At 47.1% G+C, this 24933-nt stretch overlaps 1 protein-coding gene across 2 annotated transcripts; it reads right to left on the bottom strand.

Annotated features, from left to right (window-relative positions):
- Positions 1 to 1562: 1562 nt before the first annotated feature.
- CSNK2A1 (casein kinase 2 alpha 1) lies at positions 1563 to 23167 on the bottom strand. Of its 2 annotated transcripts, XM_065754363.1 has the most exons (13): positions 23070 to 23167; positions 9999 to 10209; positions 8869 to 8980; positions 8019 to 8120; positions 7566 to 7616; positions 6891 to 6950; positions 6336 to 6419; positions 5833 to 5943; positions 5247 to 5348; positions 4561 to 4661; positions 3746 to 3894; positions 2354 to 2440; positions 1563 to 1863 (listed from the first exon to the last, which is right to left on the bottom strand). In XM_065754363.1, the coding sequence occupies exons 2-13, from the start codon at positions 10097 to 10099 to the stop codon at positions 1748 to 1750; spliced, it is 1176 nt and encodes a 391-aa protein (XP_065610435.1). In that variant the 5' UTR covers positions 10100 to 10209; positions 23070 to 23167; the 3' UTR covers positions 1563 to 1747. The 2 variants fall into 2 exon arrangements, with proteins under 2 accessions (XP_065610435.1, XP_065610434.1); XM_065754362.1 differs by lacking the exon at positions 23070 to 23167 and having other exon boundaries at positions 9999 to 10688.
- Between the last annotated feature and the right edge of the window lie 1766 nt (positions 23168 to 24933).

Genomic DNA, 24933 nt, shown 5'->3' with positions numbered 1-24933 from the left:
AGCCATGCGGCAGCCGGCTTAAAATGAAGCTCCGTATCCTCCTGCTCCCAAGCGCCCGGACGAAGGCCCCTCCGCTCCTCCCACCTCGCGCAATTGGCTGAACCGAAGGGAAGCACGCGCTCCCAGCTCCCCAAAGAACTGCGCGGTGGAGCTGGAAGGGGTTGCTGAAGGAACTGCGACGCCCCGTGCCCCGAAGCAGCAGCTGCTGCAATGGCTGCGGGGTGGGAGAGCTCCCAGAGGCGCTGCTGTGCTCACAGCCCCTGCAGGAGAGCCCCTATTGCTTTCAGTGATGTGCAGCCCAGCGCCCAAAAACCTGAGAACCGATTCCCCCATCTCACACCCCCACACCTCAGGGCAGAGGCAGAAGAGATGGGGGCTCTGTGGGGGATGCTTTGGTTTGAGGTATCCCTGTAGCCATCCCTGCATCCCCCTCTGCACTGCTCACGACTCCAGCTCACACGAGGTGCACGTGCACACAGGGCTGCTGCGTGTGCCACCACCCCGAGCCCTCTACACAGGGAACTTAAATCTAACCTCGATAAATAAAACCAAATGTTTATTTACACCAAAGAATTCCAACACTGGATCTTTCACATATGAAGGACAAAGTATATATACACAGCAAGGGGTAGCAGGGCTGTAACAGGGGTGCTTTTTTTCTTTGTTGTCAATGATAATATTTGTCCACAATTACTGATCTACCATTTCAGTTTAAGTTAAGTCTGCTCGCTCCTTCCTCTCAGTGCATATTTACAGGACTGTGAGGTAACTGGTATTCTCACCACATGGCACGTGAGGGAGGGGATGGTGGGTGAAGATGTGGTATCTGACTTGGCGCAGTCTGATTTTTCCAGCTTTAAGATGCCACCAGCTTGAAACCTATATCAACAATTTAAAAACAATATACCCAAATAACAAACTAATTCCAGAGATCCAAGCCAGGCAGTGGCAGGAGCCCTCCCCTTCCACGAGAAAGGTGCTGATCAGAGTACAGCTTCCTCAAAAGCAGCACCTTTAACAGGAGGTGGCAAGGACTCCAATTGGATCGGTCACTTTATGTTTTAAGACTAAAATTACATGCAAGGGGGTGAGTTGGCATTCTGGTTGGCTCCTAAGGAGACATGATTCAATCAAAATAGGGTTTTAGACATTATCTGCACTTCTTTTTAAGTCTATACCACCTCTCCATACTGGAATTGTCTCCTCAGTGTACTGAGTCATATGCAGGCTATGGGGTTCAAGTGAACGAGTGGTACTTTAAGAATCCCCCTCCCCTGCCTCATGAAGACTTGGTTTGGTTTGGTAGTCTCTGGAGAACAGCACGATCCCCCAAGGTGTATGCTCGTGGAGGAGTAATGGTGGGAACATGAAGAGATTTCCAGCAGGATGCAATAGATTGGAAATGCTGTTGATTCACCTTTGCTCTTAAATGAAGAGTACTTTTTTTTTGGGGGGGGGGCCGGGGGGGGGGGGAACTGTCCGAGAAATATTCCATCTGTAGGTATTTTCAGGGAATCCCCTGAGTTACGAAAAGTTCAAGTAAAAAAAGAAAAATCAGCCTATAATAATTTTGTATATAATGACTGAACTACTATAAATCCACAAGCAACAGTTCAGACACGGTGCCTCCAAAGCGTTCATCCCCTCCCTTCCCCTGCCAGGCACGAGCTGCGTCCTGAGGAGAGGTGGAGGGGGAAACCTCTTCCCCACCTGACTCAGCTCAGGCAGCAGGAGACAGAACCCATCACTACTGCTGAGCGCCTGCAGCAGCTGGAACGGGCATCCCCAGGGTGGTGGTGGCAGAAATGACGGGTGAGCCTGCTAGAGGTCCAAGGGGTGAAGGTGTTGGCACTGAAGAAATCCCTGAAACAGAGACAGGTAAACAAGAATTAGAGTGAAACGGGCACACCGATATCCAGGACAGCTCTGCTTCTTCTTAAAGGATAAGTCATCTTCACAGGTCAGTTTGGTGCCACTTTGGGACATATTCAGAGCTTACAAAAGAAGCTGAGAGTAAAGGTCTTTCACTGTTCTCAGCAGCCTCTGAGAAAAAGCTCAGATTTATACATGTTTAGGTGTCAACAAAAGGCAGATGTGGTAGGATCGCTGTCCTTCCAACTGCTGCCAGAAATTCCACCTGCAAAGCACTCTATAAAAAACAAGACCAGAAAAGCAGGTCAGGCTGCAGTGAGGCCTTTTCCCTCTCTCCCACCCACGTCTTTTTAGCCCTCATTGCCTTCATCTCCAGTTCCAGGAGACACCCTAACATCCCACCTGCAGAACTCAGATCCACAGGGCTCACAGAGCCGCTTTAAAACATCGTGCACCACGAAGAGTCAATGGCAGAACTGACCTGACATCATACTCGCACTGCTGACAGGAGTGCTGCCACCCGGCATGTTGGACGAGCCCATCCGAGCCTGGTCTTTCACAATGGGATCTAGGAAGAGCACACTACCCTTAGGTGCTGTGTTGCCAGACAGCAGAAGCACACTGCCTGCCTGTGACCTCAGTGCACAGCCAGCGCTGGCAAGCTGCCTGTGTCAGAAATAATATCAACCATCATCTACTGGAACACAGAAGTTTCCACCAACTCTGCTGGAAAACACCCAAGAAGGTACAAAGGTAACGTAACTAAAAAATCCAGAAGGTAAAAGTAAGTTGCCCAAATTATGTGCTCTGGAGATCACCAGGGCTGCTCGGTAGTAAAAGCTGAAATTATGGAAGAGTTCTCCTTTCTATGCCAGACAATTTCATAAAACTAAACTCAGAAAATGGGTGCAGTGAGCAAGATTATCACGAGTTGTAACAGGTCATGTCTCCAAACATCTGCCTCCCGCAGCTGTGAACTCTAACAAGGCCCACATGATACCTGTTGCCTTCTTTAAGATGTGTCCAATTTGCTCACAATTTTCAGCTGCAGGTGAAAAGCACTGCAGTCTGAATGGAGACATCCCCTTCCTGCCTCCCAAGCCTACTGCAGCAGATGAAGGGATTTCAAATGTTGCCTTTCCTCACGTTGCATTCGGTACAACCTCTATCTGCACCTAGACACAGTTTTGTTGTTTCTCCAATTCTCTCTTTCAGGGCTTTCAGCTTTGCTAATGCTCATACTTGCAGAACATTTCAGGTGAACATTTGCCACAATCATCACCCTGTTGTTTGTTAGTTACAGAAGTCAGCTCATCCCCAAGAAAAATAAAGTAACTGAGCAATATTCATATTTGTGTTGTTATACAGCTGCTTTCACAAATCTTAACATTTAGGCTTCTGGGTAAACTGCAAGGATTTAAACCTTGATTTTTCATGTTTAATTTCTGCATGAAAAAACAAGACCTCAATAACCACTAAGGTACTATTTAGAACAAAATAACTTAAAATGGTGGGTTTCTCAACAAAGCAGAGTTCCCTGGTTTTATCAAACACAGGAATACATACACCCAGACACCTGCTGCAACAAGCATGGGTTAAACACCAAAGACTCTTTAATGTGGTGCTGCTGATTCACTGCCCTGACACAAGCACACAGCACTGCTTCCTCAGCTGCTGCAGATGCCAACGGCCTACTTCTCCACCTCAGAGACCAGCAGCCTCAGCTCCAGCACAACTATTTGCAAAGAACAGGCTTCTGATGTTGCAATTCTTAGCCCCACCAGTACAACCTACTCGAATGGAGATTCTCCAGTGGAAAGAATGCAGAGGAAGAACAGTGTGAACAGCAGACACTGTAAGATCTGCTACTTACAGAAGTAGGGGTGTTCCATGGCTTCTCTTGCTGTGAGTCGTGACTGGTGATCATATCGCAACAGCTTGTCTAAGAAATCCAGAGCTTCAGGACTCACCAGATGTTGGTTCTCACTGTGAACAAAGCGCTCCCATCGTTTACGGGAGTGTCTGCAGAAAACAAGACACCCAAGTGAGGCTAGGCGGGGGACACAGGTGCCAGACTTTGTTTTTAAAGTCAGGACTGCAACAGAAGCCCATCTCGAAGACAAGTCGCTGCTTGCTGCAGCAGCAAGGGGGGCTGAACTGTACAGAGCACAGCACAGCAGTACACTGTGCCACCACAGGGCGGCACAGCTGCCATGGCTCATGACAGCACCAGGTTAGAATGAACAGACAGGCACGAAGCCTCTGGTTCTGCATTTGTTACACTCTGAACACTGCTTCCTTGTACTTCTGGCACACGTCACTCATGACCTAACTATGAGGAAAAAGATACGTGAATGCCATCAGCAGCAATTCATTTCCTGTATCACAGTCCTGAGAATCATGGGTACTTGTTTAAGTTTTACAGTACTGGAAGGAGTGCTGGCCCTTCACACTTCATGCTCTGGTAGTTTAATTATTAACCTAGATGACATTTAAAACTCTTTCCCCAAACGGATCTGCAGATAAAGGTGCCTGGGAAGTAGTGGCAAAGGGGATCAAAAGCACAAAGTAATAGGTGTTAATAATTCTGGCTCTGGGTTCTGTCTACAGACAAAGTCTTTGTTTACTTCAAGTTCTGACTCTATCAAGAGCTCATGAACTTCTGAACTACCCCAAAACTTGGCTCACCTGCCCAAGATGTCATTGAAACGTGGATCCAGTTCAATGTTGTATTTGTCAATGTAGTCATACAGATCTTCTGTTCCCAGCACCTTGGCTATCCTCACCAGCTAGGAACAAACAGAAAAATAAGTCACCGCTGGGAGGGAATAGTAATGTCAGAGCCAACATAGAGATACTGCAGCATATTCCCCTGGGAGCTTGAAGGCAGTCTCAGCCAGCAGGCATGTGGTCATCTCACAGCTCTGACTGTCCCACATGTAATTGTAGGCACCAGAAATGTGTCCCCACTCAGTCAGGGCTTTGTAACAGCCTGGAGGCAGCTGTGTACCCTAACACAGCTTACACTTAGACGATGGAAAGGGCTGGGGCTTTCCACATAACATAACCCCAGGAATAGTGCTTCTAAATCCCAGAACACATCAGCCTTAACATAAGCAAGGTTATAACTTCTACCAGATACATACCAAGGAGCTCGTAAGTACAAAGTACACCAAAGCTTATTTCTTTTTACTGTATTAAATACCCCTGCATGGTTAAAAATAAAAATAAAAAATAAAGGAACACGGCTTCAAACTGAGCATAGAAGCCATTAAAGAAACATTTATATTCCTCTTTGGATCCCTTGATAGAAGTGTAAGCAGAAAATCTTCATTGTGAGAAGAGAACAGAGATCGTACATGACCAGCTCTCACCTGATCATAGTTGTCATGGCCATGGAAAAATGGCTCCTTTCGGAATATCATACTAGCCAACATGCAACCCAAGCTCCACATATCCAGACTGTAATCATACATCTGTACAAAACCAGAAGCACAATTCAATTTCTAATGAATGAAGAAGAAAGGACTCCCAAAGCTAACAGGTCCCCCCTCCCTCCAGAGATACACACGTGGCCATATTACACCAAGAACAACTATGTTAATGCATCTTCCCTGCCAGACCAGTGTTCAGCTCACAGTATGAACACATCACACAGCATCAGCTGCTCTCACAAGGACTTTGCTTTGTTTCAGTTCCTTACTGCACAACCAGGCTTGATTGGAAAAAATAATTCAACATCTGTATTCCAACATCCACAGTGAAAGTTCAGCTCTTCCTCAAGTCCTCAGGTGACTCACTGGTTTAACTTAGTGGATTTACAGCCACTGCTTTTTGCATGTATTTTAGAACAGCCCGCCTTCAGTGTCAGGCTGCTACGTGCCCGAATTTCTGGTCTGCTATCTTGTAATGTGAAGGTTTTCTGTACACAAGTCAGTGATAAGTCCTGGTAATTCTTACCTGATAATCTACAAGGAGTTCAGGTCCTTTGAAATATCTGGAAGCCACTCTGACATTGTACTCTTGGCCAGGGTGATAGAACTCAGCCAAACCCCAATCTATTAGTCTAAGCTAGAAATGGTAGAAAACAACGAAAAACATCAAGGGATGTGCCAGCTCTCCACCTGCCAAATTGTGCTACGAGTTTAGCTGAAAGCTTCATTTACAAGCTTTCTCTTTTCAGTTAATTTAAAACTGATCAGATTATCTGTTTAGATATTCTCCACACATCAAGACCATCAACCACTCTAAATCAAATCTCTCCTTACCAACCCAACCAAAACAGGTAACCTATAAAATCTTAAGTGGTTCACAGGATTTCAAGTTTCTCCATGTGATGGAAGCACAGCCTCCCTACTCCCCCCCCCCCCCAAAGATGACTGCTAGTACCACTACATGGGAATACCAAAATTTAATCCCTGTTTTGACAAGAAAAAAGTGGAGCCTTCCCTGCCCTACGGTACCTTTCTGTGCTCATGATCAATCATGACGTTGTGAGGTTTGACATCTCTGTGCATGATTCCCATGCTATGGCAGTAATCTAGAGCCTGTAAGTGACAAAGAAACAGATACTGGAGTTGTGAGAACCTTTCAAGTTCAGTCACAATCAGAAATATTTCTGCACATACCAAGGTTAACTAGTTAACAGTGTGACTTCACTGTTCAATGAACTAGACTAACAGATCACAGCAAAGATCTCAAGAGTCCCCTTTCAAAGGGAAGTCCCAGCAAAGAAAGTGTCTGCTTTCACCTCCTGTGTTTACTCCTAAAAAAAAAAAATTCTGGAATTCTCAGTGTATCCAGATGAGGGCTTTGCTACCCTCAGTAAGGGACTAAAATTCCTTGTGGAAACAAGGATAAACAATTGGTACTGCACCAATTTGATGTGTCTATTTTTCTAACCAATTATTTCACAGGCCTTCTCTTCTCTTCCCCCATTAGTGGGAGATAACCATTTACAAAGGATTAAATTAGTACAAATCTGAGAAAGAAATCAACAAACAGCAAAACCAACTTACCTTCAAAATCTCATACATGTAGAATCGAATATCGTAATCTGTTAATGTCTGGTATAATTGCTGTGGGAAACAAGCAGATCCCATCAGTGGTCAACACCAAAGAAAAACATCACAACCGTGCCAATCCAGAACAATCCACTTCTGTCCTCAGCTAATGTGATTCTCCAAACCCGTTTGAATGAACGGTGAACACTTCTCAGGTTATTCTGATCCCACAGATATTCAGTCTGTTCCTCTCCCCTCCCAGATCACATGCATAGCTTACTTCCAGCTGTGCTCAGAAGATATGCTCTGCTTTGGCTCCCATCACTAACTCCCCAGCACTAGCCCACCAACTGCACAGTTCAGACTCAAAACAGACTGAGGTGTTCCCAGCTTGAGGACAGCTATCAAAGGCATTGACGGCCTACAAGGTAACAGACGAATCTGCTCTGAAAGTTAGAATACCACAGGCATCTGGATCCATCTGGATCCTCACCTTTTAACATCTGTGGCAAAATGGTACCAAAGAACTAAATACAAACTTCAACCAAGTGCCCTCATCTTTAAAGACAGCTGTTATGTTGGAAGGAAATGATTAAATAACCTGCCCTCCCCCTACATATTAGTTTCTTCCCAGAACATTCTAAGCAGCTTCTGAAGAGAAAACATAGAAGGTCAGAAGTCATACTATACCTTAAAGTCTGTGTTGTTTACATGTTCAAAAACCAAAGCAGGGGTCCGAGACTGAAACAGAGAGAAAAGTGTTCAGACTTGTTGAGATAAACTGTTTTCATTTGAGATAATGCATTAAATGATTTCAAGTCCTAAAACTCCTAATACCCCCCCCCCCCCCCCGCAATTCCCCTCAAATGGAACAGAGACAAAGCCTGCAGGCCATTGCAGCTCTGTCTGTAGAACAAATTATTGTCTCAGTTGACTGCTACTTCCTTACAGAGTGAGGGGTGGAACTGACCTGTGGGGGGAAAGGCCTCTAAAAGAAGTTAATCAGATTAAGAGCTGATCTCATTAAGGGATTCAGAAGTGGGATTTAAGAGCAGGGGAAAACAAAAATGTCAGATCAGAGCTTAAGTGAAACAAACTTTACCCACAAACTCAAGGTACCCTTCACATTCTGCCCATACTCACCACAGGATCTTTTACTATATCTGCAAGAGTGATTATATTGGGACCACCTCGCAAGTTTTCTAAGATCTTGATTTCACGCTTGATTTTCTTCTTTTTAACAGGCTGAAGAATAAAACAGCAAAGCATAAGACAAACTGCTGTCAGGTGAGGGAAACAGACAAGACAGACGACAAAGATACCTGACTGCGAGTTAGTAAAATACATCAGCACCTTTGCAAGTTGCATTCCAACAGCTACACTTCACATCTCCGAACACAGAGTCAAAAAATCTGTTAATTGACATGTGCTAAATGTATAGCTATGAGAAGTCCATCAGCTATCCAAAGGCCACACTAAACAGAGGTATTTCACCAGTCAAGGCTGTGGAACAACCAGTTTTCTGGAGACCTGAACAGCCTGGAAGGATATTACAGCTGCAATGGAACATGCATAGCAGAAATTAACAAGTTAAGGTTAGCAGCCTCCAAATTTTATCACTGGCTTTAAAGGACGACAATCCTGCTAGCTTATAGGCTTTATTCCACATGAAAGCATGCCAGGTAGTTAAAGGAGGTGAGAATTCTCTAGTCAGCTGTTGAAAAATTTTCTATTTCCAAGTAAAAACATGTTCAGAAATGTGTTGCACATCAGGACTTCTTTAAGAGAAAGGTTAGTTCCTTACAGGCAGAGATTTAATTTAATAACCAAACATATGGTTTCTTATTAAGAGGTTGCAATGACAGCCTGTTTCACTGAATGAGACTCTGAAGCCAGGCTTAAAGGATTTGTTTTAGAACACAAGACATTTTACACCAAATGCTGCGTTTTCTGGCCAGGACAAATCTCACATTTTCCCCAAACTCCTGCTCACCTTGAGAATTTTAACAACTACTTTTTCATTATTTGTAATGTTGATGGCTTCAAATACTTCACTGTATTTGCCTCGGCCTAGTTTTCGAACTAGCTGGTAGTCATCTTGATTTCTGTGGAGATAAATAGGTAAAGAATTCCAAATAGCTCAGACATTTCCATCAGAATTTACAAGGTGCTCCTTAACACTAAATCACTGCCTCCCCTTCCAGACAAGGTGGATTAACAAGCACCTTCAGTCTGCTGAAGGCCATGATTACAGAAGTGGGGAGCTTCTCTCTGTCCAAGCCCAATTCAATACAGAAATTGCCTCTTCTGCAATAGTAACATGAGCCCACCTGCACTTCAAACTCAAGCTGACCTTTCCAGAGGCCTATATACATTTGGAAGCTATATTTTTCCTAACATAACACTAGGAAAACATCAGTAAAGCTATCAAGACCAAAAACTTCAGTACTAGTCAATTTAATGACAAACCAGGCACAAGACACCACTTCTGCTCAGTACAGCAAGCATTCCAAAACCCAGGAACTGCAGCAAAGCTGAGGACAGTGCTGTCTGCACCCTGACTACAAAAGCAGGAGCATAGAGCCATGAAGCTGGCGTCGCTGCCATCTGACTCTTGTACAGTTTATTCAGTTTAGAGACCTCCTTCCTTCAAAAAGGAGCACAGATGTCTTTTGTAGCCACTTGCAAGAAGAGCAACAGGTCGTAAGGATACATGTACCTATTTCAGTTTGCTGAGTCTCTTCACTCCTCCAAATCAGAAACATCTTTTCAGCCCCACTCCCAGTGCCATTTAGCTTGTTTCAGATACAAGACTTCCTTCCTTCTGAAAGGACAAATTTCCTGACTACCTGTCAAAAGCTATTCAAACCAAACTCTTAATGGAGACACTAAAAACGTTCTTGAGCTGCCAGGGATTTAAAATTTTGACAAGACAATTTCAGATACACAACAGGCTATTCTCCCATTTCTACAGTTCCAAAGAAAAGCTTCGGTCCTACCTTGCCATATATTCTACACATCTGCCAAAGAGCATGAAGAAACCTCATGCAGCACAGGTGCCAGAGTTCCCCCTGCACCACTCTGCCACATCCTACACAGATCCCACCCAGCCCTGAGACTTACCCCCATTCAACCACATGCGACTCGTAGTCCCAGTACTCCCGGGGTCTGTGTGTGTTCACATCCGTGTAAACCCTGGCCCTGCTCGGCACGGGTCCCGACATATCAGACAGGTTGGCAGGTGGAAGTGATGAGATGTCTGAAACCAGAGGCTACCCAATCTCCAAAGATGGACAGAGGAGAAAGGCCTCAGACAGGCCTCTGGTTCTTCCAGCTGCAGACAGAAAATAAACCAAAGGTTAAAATCTCAAGATACTGTAAAAATATTTAAGTTAATCATTAAAAGCTGTTGAGAAGAAGAAACTGGAGACCAGCCACAGACCTGAGATCATTTGTCAGGACCTGAAAACCATTTGTCTGCTCCTCCTCACACAGGACAGGACCACTTGGATCCAACAGCAGAGCTGACACCCCTGCAGCTTCCAGTACCAAGTGTCTGACTTATGGCTGAAAAGATAACTTTCTACAAGGCAAAAAACACAGTGTGCTCCATATCAGCACACGGGCTCCTCCCTTCAGCTCTGCAGCAAAGGCAACAGCCACTTACTGCAACCCTTCCCCACCCTGGGTGAGTTTGTTCAGTTCAGAACCAGAACCCTTCCCTCACTGCAGGCTGCACACCCTGCCCCTCCTGCAGCACACTAACAAGCCATGCTGCCAACAGCAGGAGGATTTACAATCAACATTTACTAAGTTAAGGACATCCCAAAGTTTAAATGAAAATTGTGTGCCTAGAGATAAAGCAGAATTTCAGGACTGTGAGTCTTAAAAGGACTTCATCAGACAAATTTTATCACCTCCACTTACTCCTCTGTGAAATGGGATTTTAGTAAACCTCCTGTTAGGTTTTACCATTATTACAACTAGCTGAAGTAACTGAGAAGGAAGATGCAGTTCACCATACTCTAATTTCTGGCTACTTAAGGCAATAGTAACTTACTACAAGAACTACACTAACGATGCAGAACCGAACGTACAGAGAAGTTTACTCAATCCCTGCAGAGTACTCGTGGTTGACAAGTGTGTTTAGCAAAAAGGAGCTCTTGGTGCAGAGCAAAACCTGTCTACACAGCACACTGCTTTCTCAGGCCTGGTCCAAGGATGAAGAAAACACCAGTGGGTACAAAACCAGCAGGAATGTCATCATATCACCTCCTAGCCCAAGTTCAGGGCATGTTCCCAATACGAACATGCTGCATGGGGAACAATGTCCTGAAGTGAGGGATGAAAAGCAGCACCTACAGGAGATCCTGATAACATTACCCCATAGTACTAGAATGCACAAATATTACAGTGGCATAAAGACAACAATCACTGTTTCTATATAAAAAACTGGTTGTTGAGAGTCTGGACAAATCTCCTGGCATTTATAAATCCAGGCTACCTATTAACAGCACACTGGTAAAGGCAATAAAGCATGCTAAAAACCTCAGACAAATTGTTTTTTCTTTTCAGTAGGCCAGAAGCAGGCAGAAGAAAGCTCCCCATTCTGCCAAGCATTAAGCACTATATCGGATGTATTGTCCTGCCTCAATAAAAGCAGTGCCTTGCACCCCTCAAATCTTTCACCACAAGTGAAAGCTGACATACTTTTAAACATTTAAATACAAGAATGTCTTTGTCAGCTTTCAGAATAACTTACGAGGAAGGAAGCAGTCTCAGAGACTGAAAGAGCATTGTTTGGTGTGCAGCATAATGCAGAGGCTGCACGGCTGCGGCCGCAGAACAGCCCTCCGTGGGCAACACTATAACCTAAATGAATGGGAATTATTTGCTATGCAATCTTATCCCTATGTGCAACTATTACACTGCAGGAGGAAGTAATAGCACCGTTAATCAGAAATTAATAAGACCTAGAAATCTCCTCAGAGTTCAGGCTATCAGGATGTACCAAACCAGCAGAAAATTCTAGAAGTCAAATCCTCCTCTGCCGACAACGTCCTGCCCACAGCTCTGATGTCTGCAGCACTGAGCCCAGGGCCACAAGTCCTTCTCCTGTGCTATTTCCTACAGCTCTGCCAGCAGCCGGCCTGCAATTGGATGCAGGAATGTCCGTGACATCTCTTCCTGGCATGGGCTAACCAAGCCTTCTCTAATAGCATCATCCATGGTAACGTGGGTTATTTTTTGACCTGGTGACACACAAATGCTGTCACAGGCAGCTCCAGGTAGGCAGGGAAGCAGCCAGGCAGCCCCCAGGCTGAGAAGGGACGCGATACTGTTCTGAAGTCAGCAACAGAGTCGTGACTGACCTCTTGTAGCAAGGGGTAGAGCACATCCAGGTAACAGGATAGGTATAACTAAGAAACAAAGATCTATTCCTGGGCAAAACATTTATTCCTCTAACAATATACATTTCAATAGACTGCACGGCAATCATCTAAGACCTCAAACCACTTATGTGGCATGACTCAGATGCTCAGAAAGTTGATGTGTATTCATTCCTAAACCACATCAGCAGAACATGCAAGTTCACTAGAACGCTCTCAGCACTGTGCAATTAATTCGATTTCAAAGTTTCATCAGCATGTTTTTGTGCCTCCTATCTCCTCATGCTTCCAGCAGGTTTTCCATTCATTTTTGTCTGCCCAGCACTCCTTGTCTGGGAATGAACAACCAGCACACAGAACCAGAGAGTACTTGGAGCTGAAAGGGTCCCACAAGGAACATCAAGTCCAACTCCAGTCTCCACATAGACAACCTAAAGATATCCACACAGACAATACCTAAAGATAGATCAATTTGCACTGCAGATATTTTCTTGTCATGTAGCTGTAGCCTAGCACAAGCTCTGTTGTAACAGACTGCTCAGAGGGCTTTTCAGGAAATCAACTGTAGCTTCTAAGAATGGCATACACAGTGCCTAACTAGGAAAGTAGGTATTACCATCTACTGCTCTTTATGTGTAAAGGAGAGGATCTGTACAGATTATTTGGTTTTAAACCAAACAAAATTGCTTACATATACAAACTTACCTCACCTGAAAGCTTCTCACTCCCTTTACTCAAACTGCTAAGGATCATGCATATACTTTGCATTCACTACCCCTGCAGAGGGATAATCTTGCAGTGAATCCAAATTCTTTGACATAGATGACAAAGAGGAATAAATAACTGTCATGCAGTTTTAAGGCAGCAAATACACAGTACAAGTAGCAATTAAACCTAAATGAGATGAGTGTCCTAAGCTAATTAAAAAGGTTCAACTGTATTACTGTGGTCAGAATTCAAACAGAACATGCCATTTATTAATTCCAGTATAAAGAACGGCATCATAAATTATTATTTGGACTACCAAAAGTAATCTAGATTGTAGATAAAGTCTCTGTGACTCGTATCACCACCAAGAGTGACAACCGCCCTCGCAATGGGAAAGAAATAACCTCTGTATCTAATCAGAATTTCTCATCATCTGGAGGCACTCCAGAGCTGTGCCACCAAGTTCTGTAACCAGGCCCCACCTCCACCATTACTTCTGCTTCCCAGTTCAGGCGACTGCATTCCTCTCAGAAACATTCCTCTCAAAGCAAAGAACCTGCAACAAAAGCAGACCAAACAGACCAAATTCTCCATGCACAGAACTGAACCCACAGCATCGTGGCAGCAAAACAGCAGTTCCTACACTAGAGAGCAATGACAGTAATGTAATACCTGCTGCACCTAGGCAGAAGCTTTGCTGTCATCAGTCCTCCGCTGGCAGACAGGAACCTGGTGCTCAAGTGCCCCCAGCTGGCTGACCGAGAGCTGGAGCTACCCTTCCTGCTTCCATATGATGCCAAAACAATTGGGGCAATAGGGCAAAGCCAAAAGCATTCAAAGACTCACGAAAACAAAACACACCTCTTAAAAGAACTGTTACTTCTCTGGTAAAGCTGAAGTGCGTAGCTAAGAAACAGAAGCACGAGCCTGTAGGCAATACAGCAGGCCAGCAAGGGACACAAAGCCCTCAGTCACCCGCCTGGCACCCGCTGTCCAGCTCTCTGCCTTGGCAGTGCAAGGACACAGGGTATCTATTCTGCCCCAGCTGCGCTGCTCCAGCGCCTGCAGCAATATCCCTTGGGCAGCTGTGGCAGGAGGGCATTTGCGTGGCAGCAAACCCAAACAGGTCCAGCAGTTTCAGCAGTTGGCTTCTGCACGCAGGCCTGCCCTTCAATACAGTCCATCAGTATCAGTAAGCCAGCAATCAGCTCACTGGCACCACTGGGCCCTGCTTCTCCTGCATACTGAAGAACAGTGAGAACAGGGTCAAACTCCACACAGCACACGCTGCTGCTAAGTGCTCCATAGGAGAGGCTGAGAGTCCAAGTCAAGGGACTGAACAGCTGTGTCACCACCATATAGGAACGTCACTGCCAGCTCTACTAACTCAGAGACCTGCTCTAAAATTCCAATTTCTCTATCAGCAGCCTGTTGCCTGAGCAGCTCAGTGAGATACCTTTCACTCCATAGGTTCAGTAAAAGGATTCTCTATGTTTTACTTTGAATTTGATTTTTAAAACTGCTTAATTCTTTAATTTAAATCACTCTCAGAAAAATCCTCCTTTTTAAGGGAATCCAGCACCCTGGCAGTGTTACTCTAACCCCTACGGCAACCCCCGGCTCCATGGAAGGTTTCATTTCTTGTGAAGTATCCTTACCTAGAGCAACAGTGCACAACTAGTACAGCCATTTCCTTTGCCTTCTGTCCTCCCAGCTGCATCACTCTGAGCAAGAGGCACCAAAACACAGGTAAGAAATGATGCAAATCAGCAGAAACTAACCTATTTAGCCTCCAGTAGAATTCATATTTTTTCTTTTTTTTTTAAATCAAAAATAACCAAGGTACTGGTTTTTTTTCTTTTCCTTTCAAAGGCACTGCTTTTAACATGGAGTGTCTCTCAAGTGTACAGTTATCCAGAACCTGAAACCTAAAAATCTGCAGCAGTGTGACACAGCACACGTACAGACTCCCAGCCAAGGGCTTCCCAGAACACTGTTGTCTGGGGAACTCCAAGTACTACCCAAGCGATGACCTTTGTGGAGAAGGCCTGGAGTATAAATAAGGCACCCACAAACATAAGCATCACTTGACACTAGCCTGCCTTCAGGCTACTGCTCACAGCACAGCTCACTCTTGTTGTCCTAGCAAGCACAACACTGCTGGCTGGTTTGGTGTCACCCAGGCAGATCAGAAAGAATTTGGTCCCCTCTGTTCAATATCACAAAGTCAGGGCAGGTGACTCACTTGAACTTAGATGAAGTCAGCAGAGCACATTCGACCAAAGGGGTAAGAGAAGTCCTGAGCTGATCCACTAAACCCAAAGAGTCAAGAAAGTATTTCTAGCACTTTGTCAATTCCAGACAGACTATGTCAGACAAACTCCTCCTACCCCCAGGCAGTAAGTGAGATGCACAGATTGGTCATACAGGTCTGCAGACTTCCCTCTCCTACTTTCCCCACGTAAGCTCATTATAAGCTGCAAGTGCGACTAACTAAAGCGGCCAATAGGCTAAGACAGACAACAGCCAGTTCATTTTGGGGAGAAAAAAGCCCTCAACCAGTTCAGGACAGTATTACCATACACAGCCTGGAATCAAAGGTTGCATTGCTCCTTTATTCCTGGTTACCAGAGAGACATTACCTTTCAGAGAAAATGGCTCAAACCCAACTTCTGAAATCCTAAGTATAGAATGTGCTTTGTTAGTGGGAGGAAGCATTCCAATTAGGAGATAAAATTGGTTATAATTTCCTTCACAAAGCTCATCTACCCCTTGCTTGTGAAGCCTCCCAGGAAGGAGCACTCACTTCTTCAATGTTTGGAGAACATCTAGTACTGGGTAGATGCTACTGAAATTAAAAGACTAAGATATGCTTAAATACTATAGTACAACTTACTGACAGCCAACATTACTCAAATCCCAGCTTAACTTTAAAGGAAGAAACAATAGTAACCAACTTCATGAAAAACATATGTTCTATCTCACAACAGAAACCTGACTTCTCTGTTTTCACAATGCTGGAACTGCAGCAATACAGGACCGGAGCAGATGACCTCTAGAAGTCCCTTGCAGCCTATATTTCTCAGTGATTTTATAGCTGAAATAGAAATGAGCCTGGATTAACAGAACTGACATTTTACATCATTTCCTGAAACCCATTTACCTACTAAAGGGACAATATCAGCCGAGAAGCAGATTTTTAACATCCAATTGAGTTGAAAGAAAGCTTTGGTTTGAAACCAAAAACTTTTCTCTTGATATTTTTTGGAAGAGCACAGTCTGCTCTAACAGCATGTTTCCAACACAATTATTTTCCAGATTTCTTTTAAATAGCTGCTTGTGTCCGGATCTGGAGAAATAATACATCTAATGCACATTATTTTAAAAAAGAAACAGCAATAGCTGTGATTTAATTCAAGGTGGGACATGACCAGCCATTAGAGAAAAGAGATGATGGGCTAAGAAACATCTTGGAGCAGTTCTGTACTAGCAATGTCCTAAATTTGAGACCAGCTCTGCCTTTACCCACGTTACTAATTTGTCCCCTGAATTCCTCACAGCTTCTGCTGAAGAAGAAGTAATCCCTCGCAATGTAGGCCTCAATCGACTGGAAGTCACAGGACCAATCTCTGGACCAGTTTTAGTGCAACTCCACAGCCCTGGGCACATCTCAGCTCTCCTGCTTTATAAATAAAGCAGCATCTCACATCCGAGAGGCCCCAGGGGGCTCCAGTAGCTCTGTCACAGTTAGCCTTCATCATTGTTCAGAGCTGCAGCAACAGAACTTTACAAGAGCTCACACAGATTATCTACAGGTTTCCCGAATCTCAGCCTAGTTGGACAAGCATCCTTTGCAAAACTCCTGTGTTGGCAACTGCACATATACCTGGACCAAACGAGCTGGGATTTTCTCCAGCAGCAGGAGGCTGCCAGTGACTGGAATGTTCCTCACTGCATCTCCTAAGGGATTCCATACAGAACAGCCAGTCAGCTCTGGAAGTTCTACTCTTCCCACCCATCCCATCAAATCGTGGCCTATCCTTCATATCTGAAGAGGTGAGCTAGTAGTTCATAGTACAAAGAGCAAAGCAAAAGCTTTTCCCAACACAAAACCACCACGTGGAATGAGCTGCAGCAGCTGGCAACGCGGGCAAGATTCCCGTGCCCTTACGGCACAGCACGAAGGGCGGCAGCTCCTCCTGCTGCAGCTCCCAGCCCCCTCAAACAGGGCTGGTATTGTTACTGCCACCACTTCACATTCATGACACAATCAAATAAAAATGGCTACAAGCCTAACTCAGAACAGACAGCAAAAAACAGCTCCAAGCGGAGCCACAAACAGCCAAACCCGTGCACACAGCAAACCATGAACTGCTGGCAATCCTCAGCTGCTGGCATCTCCTGGCACTTGGGTGGGTTGAAGAAGAGGAGTTCTCCCTCATGGGCAGGGACAGCCAGGGCTGTGTGCTACCTGGGGCACACGACAGGCTGTAACACAGAACATTGGGTTTATTTGGGTTTTATTTTGAACATTTCAAAACAATTGCTTGCAAGGACTTCAACACAGTGTGAAGCGATTCTTTCTCTTCTAGCTGCACTCCTATAAAGTGAAGCTCCTGCTGCTGGAGCTTTGGACAGTATTTTCCAACAAGTCAAGGAACAAAATCATTACTTCTGAAGTCTTGGCAAAACCAGAGACTTTTCCTGAAAGCTCAGAAAGGGGAATGTTTCAGCATCACCACAGGCTCTTCCCAGCTGACATCAGGTCAACTGGCAGCACCCTCCGGAAAGTTCTTCCTTTGTAATTACCACTAAGTGACACAGTTGTTTTCCACATTAATTAGTATGCAGGGTACTGACAGTGCCATGGCTCAGCTGATGTGACTCCCGCAGTTCATGCGCGCCGTGATTTAGCTAGAACTCCAACAACTAAACAGGACCTGCTGTCTGCAGAAGTGACTTGTTTTCCATCAGCCTGATCAGGTGATTCCTAAAGGCAGGAAAAGTTAGCAAAGCCAGAGAGTAAACCTGTTCGTATGGCACAAAACTATTTCTTTTTTTCCAGGAAATGCCCGCGATCAGCTGCCCCCATCAAGCAGGCAGTGTGCCATGGGCCATCTCTGCAGCTCAGTTGGTATCCAAAGAGCTGAGGAAGGGACACTCAAAGCAGCTCCCCTGCTTTGTAGTTCCAGCATTGCTCTCCAGAAATTTGAAGTTGTTAGCATGAGACATAGCTAGCTACAATCACACAGAAAATCAAAAGGGAGACAAAACCCCTTAAACTCTAGAAATCATTCTCTATCATGTACTGGCTACTCTTAACACAGCACAGCATGTGCTCAGTTTATGCAGCTACAGCCAGACACAGCAGCTCTTGCAGACATGGCAGGTAATGCCAACACACGCCATTCTGATTCTGTATTTTGCACCAGTGCTCTGGAGATTAACCAGCTCCTCCTGGACACAGCATTCATCACCCCGTGCAACCCAGCAGGGATATGAGTGCTGAACCTACCTTTGCCACCCTAAGCCAAACCACACTGCTGGCAGCCCATGCAGGGGCAAGCCTGTCCATCTCCCAGCACTGCTCTTCACCCCTTGCAATGGCCCAGTAATGCCACTGGGCAGCATTACATCATGGCATAGGGAGAGGATAAATCGTTGTGTCTTTTTAGATGCAACCATACGTCCTGGGATGCCAGAACCTATAGCTTTTAACTTGTAATTCCACTGAAGTTAATCAGGACCTCCTTTTCCTTCTGGAATATCATCAGTGCTGCACAATCTGCAGAAGGTAAGGCTGAAATTTAACAGCACACAGGTAACAGCTAGAGAAATGTACAGCAAAACCTGTAAGAAAAGGAGCACTGCAGACGCTCTCGCTTTTCTATACTAGAGATTAATCTGTTGTGCGCATCCATGCTGATACATTTTCAGAACACTAAAAATAAAGACACAGTGATGGCTCCCGCACGCAGGGAAGCACTCGCTGCAGAACCACCTCCTCTAAGGCAAGGAGCCCAGGGAGCAGCACCATACATCACCTTGAACACACAGGAGCACTTCTGGAGGTACTTCACAGTGTGGCAAGACCTTTCCCACCCAGAGGAAGAGTTCTGGCATGCAATTCTGTGCCAGTAATACAGAGCACACTAGACTCTCCCAACACTGAGCTTCATGAACAGACTGCTTCACCCCTCGGGTGCTCCTTAAGGTGGACAGGCAGAGGTCTGCTTCTCCACAAACAGAACAGCTTTGTTTTCCTAGGACTGCTGGAGTACTTGAAGACACAAGTACCCTAGTGGAGCTTGCAGCCAAAGCTCACCTGGGCCCATAATGATTACCCATTTCCATCAAATGCACATTATCGGTGAAAAAAATTGCCAGAATATAAGCCAGCCATTAGATTAAGTAGCTGGGCAGCCTGCTTCACAAAGCAAATGGTAATATTTCTTAAAAATCTGGAAATCGATCACAGCAAGGTCATAGTCCACTCTCAAACAGAAATAAATTCCGTGGAAGGTTGAAATGATTGAAATCAGAACCTCCCAAATAAAAGCCTGGACAAGAGCTGTCTTGGGTTCACAAAGAGCTCCAAGGTCTCCCCTCTGCTCTTCAGTCTTTCAGTCAGCAGCAATAAGTGCACAGTGCAATCATCTGTTTGAATTAAGTTGCCCAGAACAGCCTGGCCAAAGGAGCAGGTATGACTCGTGTCAGGATCACTTCTCTGCTCCTCCATTGCTGAGGCCTGACCAACAGGAGATATCCTTGAACTGCTGATCCTACAAGAACATCAGCAATCCCATTTCTGATTAATCTTTCCTACTGACACACAGGTTGGGTACCTCAATGGCAAATTTAGATCCAAGTCCAAGAGCCAGGCTGTAAAACACACTGCTTTAGTCACCAGAACTAACACCAGCTTACACAGCTGCAGTCATCTTTTCAAAGTGGGTTTTCTAGATCCAAAGGAGAACATCTTTTTTCCAATCAGGCTCTGTGAATTCCAGGGAAGTCAGCTCTTGGAAGGAGATATCCAAGCTCAGATGAATTATCCAAGTCATCTTCCAATCAAAAGCAGATAACAGCTGCAGTGAAACTAAGTCCCTTCTGATCTTAAAACCTGGGCTGTTTATTATCTTAAGACCCTCAGAGGACGAGAAAATCCAAGATGGCATCAATCTCACCTCAGCAGTTCACAAACCAGATACCTCAATGTATGCAATTCAAAACTGACCAGCCATGGAGGTGACAGGTCTGGTAACCCAGAAATAAAACTCTGCCACTTCAGCACAATGTCACCCATTTGCTTCTCCTGCCTTCCATGCCATTATTCCTTAGAGGACATGAGAAAAGGTGGAAAATTAGTTCCATAAGGAGAAAATACAGAAAAAAAAATCTAAGTGGAAATGGTAAGGAGATTGACATTTCATACAACTGGGAGAAGTTACCTCTCTGTTCCTTTGATCATTTTAGAAACACAATTTCTTTCTCTTCAACTCCACAAGCCTACTACCACCGTTTGGGGTCACACCTCCCAGTACTCCTAGCAGGAACCTGTTTCAGGCATTGAGAAATGCCTGAAATCTCTTACACTGAAGTTATTTTGTTGCACCTTTGCAAAATTACTTTTTCCAGATTCTCCCCAGTAATCCCCACTTGCTGGCTTGTATTATTGCTCTCACTTTGCATCACATTTTCTCAAGCAAATGAGCACCATTAAGTGACACTTCAAAAGACTTAATTCCACTAAGTTTCATGAAATATTCCTTGATCCAGTTTCCTCCAGATATGCTGGAACCTACTGCCAGTTTTAATACCCCTCTTCTGAAGAACCATGTTTCCAACAGAACGCATTTCTCCTCATACCATGAATCCATATGCCCTGCCACAACCAGAACCTGCTCTGAATCAGCCACATGTGAGTATGCGCTTTTTTCTTCAGCATCACTCATCACTCTTCCACACTCCTCAACCATGGCTTAACCCCAGCACAGTACATTACCTGCCTATCCAGAAATATCTCCTTCACCTTTCCTGGACTTGGTAACAGCAAAGGAAAGAATAATGTTGCCTCCCTCACTTCAGGGTGCAGACCCCAACCCCATTTCAACTCCCCACAGGTGGTACCCAACAAAGCAGGCTCACCCATCCCATTCGCAGACACTGAACTCTGCTGCTGCCCACAATGGGACCAGAAGTCGGTGAGGTTTCACCAACAACACATAAATGACAGAAAATAGCACCACCAGGTAACAGAAAAAGGGCAAAACCAAGGACATCTCTCCAAGGCCAGGATGTACAGATCACTGCCTACCACTGGAGGTCCAGTGTCTCCAGAGCAACACAAAGGTCAGTATCTGTACAACAAACCCTCCTCCACCAAGAGGCATCTGAACTGTGGGACTTCCAGCTAGATTTTCCATTTTTTTTTCCTGCTCCAAGCTTAGATACAATTTGTGTCTCCACAAAGGACATCTCACTGCTGATGTGCTTTACCTAGGCATAGCATTGTGCTATAAGAACCAACCCATTACCCTAGTTCTAGAGCTAATTAAGGAACCAATCGAGCACTCTTTGCTCTACACTTTCAGATCCTGTGTCCTCTGAAGTGCAGCCTCCCCTCTCTGAGCAGCTTTGCCCTTTTCTCCACAGTGCCAACATGAACGCACAGGATGAGTGATTTCACTGTTCCTACAAACACTACAGCCAAATCCAAGACCTCCAACACATAAACTGACCAGCAACACAGCAAACACCACCTCTCTTCAAGACCAAATATATTTTGAGCAACTATTACAGTTTTAATAAGATAGCCTTCTGAGCACAAACTGCAACAGTACTTGAAGGACTTGAACATCACAGCTATCTCCACACACCCAGAGAAGTCCTCACAGCCTCTACAAAGACACAGCACCAGCCATCATCAGCAGATGCTAACTCCCAAAGACCACACAACCAATTTCCCAAGCAATTTACAAAGCCTGCTGGGGCCAGGCTTGCATGCAATAGGTAAGTACATGTAAAGCAATGATCACAGCCATCCTAAAGAGACAAACAGCAGCTCCACGAGCCCCCAGCATTGCAGCAGACTCAGACAGCATGCAACTATGCCAGCACAGCCTCCTCTGGGGCAAAGATACCAGCACAATGCAAAGGCCTGCCCTGTTCTACAGCCCATAAACACAGCCTACAAAAGGGACATGCATACCTTTATGAGCCTCAACATATATCAAGCACTGCTGCCAGCAGAAAACATATCAGTGACTGCGTGTTTATAATCCAAACTTTATTGGTTGTACCCAAAGCCCTTAGTAAGAAAAAATAACCTACCTAACAAATAACACGAATAGGCTTTCATAATCTTATCTGCCCTTTCGTTTACAAAGCATATTTTACCAACAGCCACGCAGCCTGTTGCCCCAAGGCGCACTGAAATCAATTACAGCAAGGGCAAGACTGACCACTACTGCTCTGCGAGGACGTGAGGCCCTGCAAATTGCGGACTGGGCAGCCCAGAGCCGAGCTCCTGCGCTCTGCAGAGCAGATGAAGGCCCCCTCGCATCTCCCCGCTAACTTTAGCCGGAGAAAAAAAGAAAAGACGGAGCATTTTAGGTAACGACCACCTAAACCGCGGCGAAGACGGGGGGAGGGGATGGGAGGGCCGGTCTCCCACAGAGCCCTGCCCACTCCGCGAGGGAGGCAGCGGGGGGGGGGGGGGGGGGTGCGGGGGGAAGGGGAAGCAAGGACCACGGGCCGGCCACAGCCAGGCAGCCCCATACCGCCCTGGGCCCCACTTTCCCCGGAGGCACGGAACCTCCTCGAGCAGCAGAGGCCGGCCCTGCCCTGCCCCTCCCGCCGCGCCGGGCCCTACCCGCTCCCCCACCGCCCTCGCTCCCCTCAGCAGCACCCAGCCGGGCCCCCGCCGCGGCCCAGCTCTCCTCAGGGGCGACCCCAGCCCCTTGGCCCACACTGTGCCCGGAGCGGGGCGGGGAGCGCGAGAAGCCACGGCGGCGCTTATCCCCTGCCGTCCCATCCTCTCTGCCCGCCGCACAGCCCCGGGAGAGGCGCCGGAGCTGCCGGGGCCCGCCGGTACCTGCCACGGCCGCCCGCTCGCCGCCCGCCCGCCGGCCGCACACAGACAATATGGCGGAGGCACAAGGCTCGGCCGCCAGCCGCAGGGACCAGAGCGAGGCGCGCCGGAAGCGGAAACCCCGCCACCCGCTGGCGCGCGACGTGCCGCGGGAAGGAGGGGAGGCGGAGGGGCGCTTTGCGCATGCGCTAAGGCAGGCGGGGCGCCGCAAAGGATTCTGGGGGCTGTAGTTCGCGACGGAGGTAGAGCGATGGAGAGAGGTGCGGTGTGCGGCGGTGCGGCTGAAAGGCGCGGGGAGGTGTGGGGAATCCCCGCTGCGGAGCCGGGACCTCCCGTGAGGCGCTGCGGGGCCTGGCTGCCAGCCCCGCGAGGCCTCGGCGGAAGGCGGCCTGGAGGAGGGCCGTCCCTCCGCGGGTCTGTGCTCGGGGCCCGCCGCCAGGTGGCAACTGCGGCCCAGTGCGGCCTGTGTGCCGTGGGCTGCCCCAGAGCCCCTCGTGTGCGCTCTGAGCCCGTGGGGTGAGCGTGGCCCTTCCCGCTGCCCGGTGCTGTGCGGAAGCCCCGAGCCCCTCTAGGGCCTGCATACCGCGGCTCGCCGGCCTTCATTCCACGTTGCTCAGCCACCGAGGCTTGGTCAAAAGATGTCATCCAGCACCTCTATTGCAGGCTGAGAGTAGGAGGAGGGGGAAATGCATTGAGAGCCATCCCTATCACCTCTGCTGCCTGCTCTGCAACCACTCGATACCTCCAAGCACCCTAACTAGGGCAGGAATGCACTGCCAACAGAACAGGAGTGCACCCCAGCTCACATCACCCTGTTTGGAGACACGTGGCTTCATGCTGATCTCATCCCCGCCGTGTGGGCCATGCTTTGGCCAAGTGCTGCAGCCCCCTGGGAACTGGGAACCATCCTGTAGGTGAAAGGGGCTCTCACTGAGCTGTACTGAGCCTCCTGCCCCTGGGAGGCGGTGGGGCCCTGCCTGCAGCCCACATGCCCAAGCCCCTGCAGCCTCGTGCTGCTCCCTGCTCTCCCTACGTGGGAGTCTCACTCGCTGGAGGAGCTGCTGGCGGCTGCTTGCCCGAATCCCACAGCCCCCCACCCCAGGTCACTCCCATTAGGTAAAGGAGCAGCTCGTCTTGGCGGGGGTATCTCCCTCTTGTGCTTTCCTTGTATTGTACAGGCCTGGGTCATCGAGGAAATCTTACAGGTCCTTCTGCTGCCGAGTGGTCACTGGGGAAGCCCGGCCCCCTTCCCCCCATTGTCAGCGGCCGGGCTGTATCCTCACTCCAAGCCCCGGCCCCTAAAAATAGCTCTTTGTCAGGCGATTGTTCCGACACCTTCACGGCGGCATTGACGTGGGCTGGAGCAGGACAGAGATGGGGTAGGTGGAGGGGAAGGGCTGGAGGTCCCCCCTGGGACTGTTCTGAGTATTTGCCACTGATAACAGCTCTTGTTGGGGGAAATGGGCTCCAGGCACGTGGCTCTGTGCCGAAGGCCTGCCTGCATGCTGCTGCCCGCCCATCACCTCTCCCCCACCTATCCCTGCTCTGTGTTCATCCTGGGTGCCCTGGTGACTCTGCTGCATGTGGGATCAGAGTCCTCCCAAGGCTCCAGCTTGGGTCCTGCAGCAAGATGCTGGATCCAGTGTGGGGTCTAGCCTGACACCCCCAGACCATTACCCCAGGGAACTCCATGCGTCCATTGCAACATGGTCACCATAGGCAGGAGTCTGTCCTGTTGGGGAGTAGGGTGGGATGGAAGCCAGCCCAGATCCCACTATGTTTTGGCCAAGCTAACCCAGCCCTGCATAGCTGTCACTGTTGAGTAGGACAGACTGTGCTCCATGGTGCTGCCAGGAGCTCCTGGCCC

This window comes from Cyrtonyx montezumae, unplaced genomic scaffold, assembly GCF_038088225.1.
Source record: "Cyrtonyx montezumae isolate F1298 unplaced genomic scaffold, pur_monq_1.0 scaffold_9, whole genome shotgun sequence".
Lineage (NCBI taxonomy): Eukaryota > Metazoa > Chordata > Aves > Galliformes > Odontophoridae > Cyrtonyx > Cyrtonyx montezumae.
The sequence above is the reverse complement of the archived record's forward strand: the minus strand, read 5'-3'. Positions and strand labels throughout refer to the sequence as shown.